Here is an 8,737-nt window from a genome sequence, read left to right as displayed (position 1 = left end):
TCCTCCTAACCTACTCCTCCTCCTGACACTTACCTACTACTCCTCCCTCGATTTCTCATTAAGTGCTGCATGCATAAATAATTTATCAAAATCATTTCCAAATTTACTAAAATCGAGGAGTAACAAAGGCATATTTACTGTCATTTATCAGATATTTAATATAGAATTAATAGAATTGTTATAAAATATTAAATTATAAGTACATTGTTTTTACTTTTTTTAAAAGCTAGCCCATAAAAAAACCTATCCACCATTTTTTTCTTCAGAACACTTCCTTTTTTTTGGTGTCCAATTCAAATTAATATTAACTCCGTGTATTTCCTTACTTGTTTTCCCTACTGCAAATATATATACATACAACCAAACTCCCACCGCTGGCCAAAAAAAAAAGCCAAACTCCCTCCCTAATTGTACCAATATAAGCGCACATCTCTGAAGCAACACAATCTCTTTCTGTGTATTTTAAACTTGTTGATTATGGGTAGATTTGAATCTAACTTGCCCGACACTCGCCATTTCAATCCCTTAGACCCTGAAGAATTCAGAAAACAAGCCCATCAAATGGTAGATTTCATTGCTGATTATTACCAAAAAATCGAAAGCTACCCAGTTCTAAGCCCGGTGCAGCCTGGCTATCTCCACACCAACCTCCGGAAAACGCACCCTATCTCGCTGAACCGTTCGAAACAATCCTGAAAGACGTGCAAAGCCAGATAATCCCAGGCATGACTCACTGGCTAAGCCCTAACTTCTTTGCATTTTTTCCTTCCACTGTTAGCACTGCTGTTTTTCTTGGAGAAATGCTTTGCATTTGCTTTAACTCCGCAGGGTTCAACTGGCTAGCCTCCCCAGCCTCGACGGAGCTCGAAATGACGGTCATGGACTGGCTAGCTAACATGCTGAACCTACCGAAGGCGTTCATGTTTCAAGGCACAGGAGGTGGCATAATCCAAAACACCATCAGCGAAGCTATTCTCGTTACTCTCATTGCGGCCAGGGACAAAGCTCTCGATGTTGTCGGCTTCGACAACATGCACAAGCTTGTAGTCTACGCATCTGACCAAACTCACTCTACATTCGCCAAAGCCTGTAAGTTGGCTGGTATTTCACCTCCAAACATACGGTCAATTCACACAACTCTCGACACTGGTTTCTCTCTATCTCCCCTTCACCTCCGAACGGTACTGGAAGCTGACGTGGCATCCGGGTTGGTCCCGGTTTACCTTTGTGTAAATGTGGGGACAACATCCACCACAGCCGTTGATCCAATAGGACCGCTTGCTGACGTGGCGAAGGAACATGGCATCTGGGTGCACGTGGATGCTGCCTACGCGGGAAGTGCATGTATATGCCCGGAGTTCAGGCATCACCTTGATGGGATAGAGCGAGTTGACTCACTAAGTTTGAGTCCCCATAAGGGGCTACTGAGTTTCTTGGATTGTTGCTGCTTGTGGGTCCAAAGGCCCAGGTTAGTAGTGAAAGCACTAAGCACCAACCCGGAGTACTTGAGAAACAAACAAAGCGAATCGGATTCAGTCGTGGATTTTAAGGATTGGCAAGTTGGTACAGGTCGGAGGTTTAAATCGTTACGATTATGGCTCATATTCCGAAGCTACGGTATCGTCAACCTACAAAGTCACATCCGGACGTAGGGATGGCCAAAATGTTCGAAGGGTTCGTAAAATCCGACCCAAGTTTCGAAATGGTGGTGCCAAGGGAGTTCGGGCTGGTGTGTTTTCGGTTAAACCCCGTTGAGAATTTAGGGTCGGATGACACCGAGATGTTGAACCGGAAGCTATTGGAGTGGGTCAACTCAACAGGGCGGGTTTATATGACCCATACAAAAATCGGTGGGGTATGCATACTAAGATTTGCGGTGGGGGCCACGCTGACAGAGGACCGCCACGTGGTTGCCGCCTGGAAGCTGATAAAGGCAGGAGCTGATGCATTGCTTAAGGGCGCTTGATCAGTTCCGCTCCCACGTGCTTCGCCTTTGGGCTTTGGGATATTGAAAAGAATTTCTCAATTTCATGAGTATAAATAATAAATCAATGGTGTTCTGTTCTATTTCTAGGCTGATTTATGATTTGGGAGGAAAACAAACCGGTGATTAGCTGTTGCAAGCATTTGTTTGTTGTTTCTATTTTGTGCATTTGCACTAGCAAAGCACTACCATCCCATTCGAAATAAAGCTTCCAGAATAAATGTGGAAAATGAATGGATTATTATGTTTTTATTTTTTTTACTTCTCCTTCGTGATCTTGTAAATTATGATTGATTTGATATATTTTTTAGTCAAATTTTATAAACATTAATTATTAATATCTAATATATATATATATATATATTATATAACAATATATATAAAAATAAATTTGTCACATAAATATTTATATAAATAATTCTTTTAAATGACGTATAGGACAGTTTTTTTTTTTTTAAATAAGATAGTTTTTTTAATTATAAATTAAATTATTTTAAATTTATTTAAATATTAAAATTATTAAAATTATAATTGAAAATCAAATCAATTTAGAGATATATTTTTTAAAATTAAAAATATAAAATATGAATTTTATTTTTTTAATAAATAATTTTAGTTGTTTATCAAATATTTTTATTTAAAAAATTATTTAATTATCAAAATCTTTTAAACATATTTAAAAATTACAAAGATTATGTTTATCCAAAATTTTCATCAATATTTTTTATCTTGATTTAAAAATATATATATTTTTAAAAGATTTACGTAAAACATTAAAAATTTAAATAACTTTATGTAAGATTGTAAAAATTCAAAAAATTTTCATCTTAAATCTAATGTATATTATATATATATATATTATATTACAGAATTTATGAATACCTAATAAGGTATATCACATGGATATTTACATGGATAATCTATATTTTTGGCATGTAAGATAATAATGTAATTTAAAATTTTAACCAAATAATATTACTCAATAATTATTTTATTTTTAAAAATATGTGAAAGTTTAAAAATTAGATTTATTTTAATATTTCAAGAGTTTTATTTTCGTTTAAATCCAATAAAATTTATCATAAACTCACTTTTTCAAATACATTTGGAATAAAATCAATAATTTTGTTATATCTTTTTTAAAATGAAATATTAAATCATCTATATATATTTTTTTAAATTTTCAAAAAAAATATATAATTTAGATTTATCTCTAACAATCTAGATATATAATCATTTTTTAAATATATATAATTTAAATATATATTTAACAATTTAAATATATTTGTTTTAAATTTAAAAATTTTAAATATAAATTTATTTTTTAAAATTTTCTAATAAATTTTAAAAGACCAAATATCATTTATTTCACTATTTAATGGATGCCATCTTCCACCTTGATGAAATATTCTTGTGTTGAATTTCTCCTATAACTCATTTAGTCCATCAATTGCACATACCAATGGAATTGGTCGTACTTGTATCAAATAAAATATCATCTTCATCTCTTTCATTTATTACCAATTGCATATATATATTTTTTTAATTTTGAGAAACTATTGTTTTGATTCTTGGCAACTGGTTAATGGTTGAAAATGATGTTAATTACAAAACACTCAATCCAAAGCTTTATTAGTTTTCATCTGCAATTGATATTCTCTCTAAAAAATATCAGTGTGACAAAAATTCTCTTATCAATTTCATTTTACTTGATCAATAATTATGGTTTGTTATTAATTTGTGGATTTTTACGCTACAATGGCCTTCTTCTAGAGCTTGCTTTCAGGAATAATAGGTCTTATATTAAGTTAAATGAATTGGAACTTCAAAATCAAGCATCTCATCAAAACAAAACAATAGTTTTATCAAGTAAAAATCAATAAAAATTATAATGACAATATTTAAATACTACATTTTGTTTAACTAGATTATCGTATAAAGTAGAAATTGAGGTATGTTTGCTTTGATGTTAAAATTTAAGGCGCCTTTGAGCTTTACAATGTAACAGTAAAATAATCCTACATGAGGTTTCTTTGTTTGTTTTGTATTGTTAAATGTTATATCCATGAAATACAGGAGTGAAAAGATTGAGTTGGGGTACTCTATTGTGGTACAGGTAAAACACTAAACTATAAAAATAATATAATACCACTTACTTTTATTTATTAAAAATATTTATTTTTTTGTAAGATGATAAGTATATATACTTTGCTACTAAACTTTATCATCTTATATTAATAACTTAACATTGAGATGGAGATAATATTTTTTTTTCTATAAGACTTTTGAAAATAATTATCTACAGTATCTACAACTTTTTTACTTTTTTAATCAAATTGTTCAAATAATAAAAACTATTTTCTTTAATTTTGTAATATAAGATTTTTTTTATTAAATATAGATATTTAGATATAAATGATAAAATAATTAAAGTGAGAATGAAATTATAATTTTAATTATGAATGATAATTTAATTCATTTGTATTTCATTATATTTTTTAGCATTATCCAATTTATACCTTTAAGCCTAAGAAAAGTGTTTATTTTTTAAGGCTTTCTATCATTTTGTAAATTTAAATGCATTATTTCAAGTTTAAATTTGATAATTACACAAAATTTAAAAATAGTTTATGAAGAGATTGATAATTTATTTTCACTTAAAATTTTAAAAAAATAAGGAATTTAATATTTTTGAATAATATCTTTATATTTTATTCATATATTTTTTAAAATTTAAGATCATTTTATAATTATAATTCCAAATTAAATAAATTAATTAATTTGTATATCGCATGGGTCACAAGCTAGTTTTATATATTTTGTTAAATTAATTTTTGTAAAATTATATTTGAAAACTTGAGTTTTTAATTAGAAAATATTTTCTCACATTTTAATTAGCAATATATATTTAAAATAAAATGGCGTCAAAATTAAAAAGTCTAATCCTTAAAAATCAAATTAAGACATTATTTATGTGTCAAAGAGAATACTATTTATTTAGTTAGTGTTTGGTGTTATTTTTAGATTATTATGATAATTTAATTATTGAAGTAATCTTATTACTAAGGTAATCTCATTACTCATGATTTGAAATCACTTTGTTTAATTTATAATCTTTAATTCTTAGAAATTAACTATTATTATATTTGGTGTTATTAAAAATTAAATATTATTTTGTATAAAAATACTAAAATAACCATATATATTAGACTAATTATCTAAGTTGATGATTTCAATATTGTTTAAAAATAATAATTTGTAAAATATTAGTACTAATTATTTACTTCATAATGAAATATAATTAAAATATTAAATTAAAAATATATTTATTGACAAATTAACTAGTTTTTCTCATATAAATTATGTAAAAAAATAAGTGAATTAAAAAATAAAAAATAATCTATTAAAAGCAGTAGTATTATAAGCATATAAAACATTAAAAATGTTAAAAGAAAGCACACAAATTATTTTTGAATTTGTTATAATAAATAGTAGTTAAAAAATATAAAAATTTATTATATAAAATAGTTACAATGAATTTTAAGAAAAATTAAGTTTTTAATTCACATATTAAATTCACCTTGGTGATAAAAAGTTTTTCCTCCCTTTGGATAGGAGTTAGATCATCCTCTAAAGTAGTTATCTGATTACTTTCGGTGATTCAAGTTCACTACCACATAGAATCACTAAATGATTAGCAAACATAGTAATATAATTGCCATGCATCGATCACCATGATTTTTTGAATTATCATCTCATGCCAAATACTACCTTATGGATGTTGTTAACGGTGTTTATGATTGTGAACATCCATTAAGGTAGTGTTTGATGTCATTTTCAAGAAAACCATAATAATTTAATTATCGGAGAAATCTTATTACTAAGGTGATCTTATCACTCATGATGTGGAATCATTTTGTTTGGTTAAGAATTAATAATTCTTAGTAATCAAAGATTACTATATTTGGTATTTCTAAAAATCAAATATTATTTTGTTAGAAAGTACAAAAATAACCATGCATATCATAATAGTTATACAAATTAATGATTTCAGTATTATTTAAAGATAATATTTTGAATGTAAAATATTAGTAATATTTTATTTACTTCATAATAAATATAATTAAATTATTAATTAAAAATATATTTATTGATAGTACATTAGTTTTTATAATATAAATTATGTAAAAAATATTTGAATTAGAAAATAAAACTAATATATTAAAATCAAAATATTATATTATAAACAAATTTAAAAAAAAATTAAAAGATCACACAAAATATTTTTGAACTTTTTATAATGAATGTTAGTTTGAAAATATAAAAATTATAATATAAAATAATAACAATTAATTTTAAGAAGAAATAAGTTTTTAATTCACATACTAAATGGGTAATATTGACTATTGTTAATTTTACACATTATTTCACCTGGATGATAAAAGTTCACTCCTTTTGATGGGAATTAGATCACCCTCCAAAACAATGATTTAATTACCTTGGTGGTTCACAATTACTACCACATGAGATCACTTGGTGATTATCAAATACTGTAATCTAATCATCATACACTGATCACCATAAATTTTTAAATGAATACCTCATATTAAACACTACTTAAAAAAAATTAATCTTCTAATAAGGCTTTGTTTATAAGTAGATGCTTTTACTTTTTATATTTTATTTTAACAAACAATAAAAACAAAAAACAAAAAACTAAATATAAATAAAAAAACCTAAAAGTAAAAACATCTAAAAAATATCGATCCCTACAAAAAAATGCTAATAAATTTGTTTTGAAACAAATGCTAATAATTTATTCATATTGTCATTGCACTATTAATTAAAGGAGTAAAATTAGTTGTAGGTCAAAAAGTACTTATACTTTTAAGCTTTTTTCCTAAGATAGTCCAAAATATCATCAGAATTCTTTTTTTCTTCTTTTGCCAAAACCATTTACTAACAATTTTAATTAAATATGATATATTGATACAAGATGAATATGAAACGAAAAAAATATAAAAATAACATAATTTAAAATAAAAAAATTAAATGATGCAAATGTTTGTAAATGTCAAAGATTTAAATGCTCAGTAAATGATGTAAAAGCATGGTTCTAATTGTGTTGCAAATACAATACTCAAATAATAATTTAGATACTCACCAAATGATGCAGATACATGGTACAAAAATGATACAAATGCAATTCTCAAAACAATGATTTAAATACTCACCAATTGATGTAGATGCATGATCCAATCAATTAAGCAATTTAAAAATTTTCCAAATGATACAAATACATGACCCAAACAATTATGCAGTTTATAAATTCCTTAAATGAAGCAAACGTATAAATTCCTTAAGTGATGTAAATGCATGATCCAAACAATTATGTTGATGTAATTATGAAAACCAAGATTTGTACATTTACCAAATGATGCAAATGCAATTATCAAAACAAAGTATTTTGATAGCCTCAAAAAAATCAATCTTATCATATTGATTTGGAAATCATCTTTCTCCTATTCATCAAAATTCATATATGCAACAATCCAAATTTGATAATTTTCACTAAACTCCAAAAGAATGGCAACACAAAGGATAAAAAAAACCCCACATAACAAATTTTCATGATAAAAATGTATCAATCCTTTGACATTTAGATTTCTTGAAATATGGTGATTACTACCATGAATGAATCAGGTAAATCGCATCTTGGTCTTTCCAAAAGGATGAAATCTTTTGGCACATCAAAATTTCAATTATTAAGAAAGACTTTGTTATTGAATGAGAAAAGGAAATTTAATGTTTCTTCATCTAGGCTCACAAATGAAAGGTCAAATTTATTGAAAAATATTTGTTTTAAAACACAATTCATTTTTGCACACCCTTGATTCTTGATAAATGGCATTTTAACAAATGTCAATACTAATTATGATAGGTTCAAAATATTTGGAAAAGAAAAAAAGCACAAAATTTTTGGAAAAAAATAAGGCTCAAATTTTGAAATTAAATTTCAAACTAATGCTTCTCTTCTTAGATTTTTTAAAGGTCTTTATTATTCATTGTTTCATTTAAAATCACTTCTTCTAATGAAATTACCTAAGTTGTTTTCAAACTTACTTTAAGCTGTGTTTTCAGGTTTTTACCCTAAGGCTTCATGTAATCCTCTTTTTTTTTTTTTTCTCTTATCTCTTTTTTTTTTTTATTCCATCATGCGTCTAAAAACTCAAAATTCATCTCAAATAAAAAAGTGACAATGATTTTCTAAAAAAAGGTTTTTCAATTTAGATATCCATACTTGATCAAAACAGGCTTTTCAAAGAATATAATGTAGGCCAAGGTTTGGAGTTCTAAAGGAAAAGGATAAATAGGCCCAAAAATATGTTTAAAGATAATCAAACCAATGATCATTTCTTTTCTCAAAGACATTTCTCTTTTCACATTTTCACATTTTTTCATTTTTCATTTTTTGTTTTTTTTTTTATTTTTTCTCTTTTTTCTTTCATGTTTCCATTCTAACAAATTGAACTAAAAAATTTGGAACTTGCCTTTTGACTGTAGGTATTCTTTCCTTGTTTTTAACTTTGGATCTAATGTTTTCTCCAATAAATTTTCTTTCATATTTTTCTCTTAGTGTAGAAGGTGATCCTTAGTCAGAGTTTTTTCAAAAAAATTCAATAGACCCAAAATGATTAGCAAATATATATATATTTTCTTTTTGTGGAGCGAATATGAAATAGGGCCATTTAT

The 8,737-nt window shown here is 26.5% G+C and overlaps 1 protein-coding gene across 1 annotated transcript; it reads left to right on the top strand.

Moving 5' to 3' along the window:
* The first annotated feature begins 326 nt into the window (after positions 1 to 326).
* LOC111308429 (tryptophan decarboxylase TDC2-like) lies at positions 327 to 2,239 on the top strand. Its single transcript, XM_022906752.2, is given in 3 exon segments — positions 327 to 634; positions 637 to 1,644; positions 1,647 to 2,239. Coding segments are annotated over 3 exon segments (1,485 nt in total). The 5' UTR covers positions 327 to 477; the 3' UTR covers positions 1,967 to 2,239.
* Positions 2,240 to 8,737: the final 6,498 nt, after the last annotated feature.

The sequence above is a fragment of the Durio zibethinus genome, chromosome 2 (assembly GCF_047325235.1).
Source record: "Durio zibethinus cultivar Kanyao isolate XHJ-2024 chromosome 2, ASM4732523v1, whole genome shotgun sequence".
Classification (NCBI taxonomy): domain Eukaryota; kingdom Viridiplantae; phylum Streptophyta; class Magnoliopsida; order Malvales; family Malvaceae; genus Durio; species Durio zibethinus.
The sequence above is the reverse complement of the archived record's forward strand: the minus strand, read 5'-3'. Positions and strand labels throughout refer to the sequence as shown.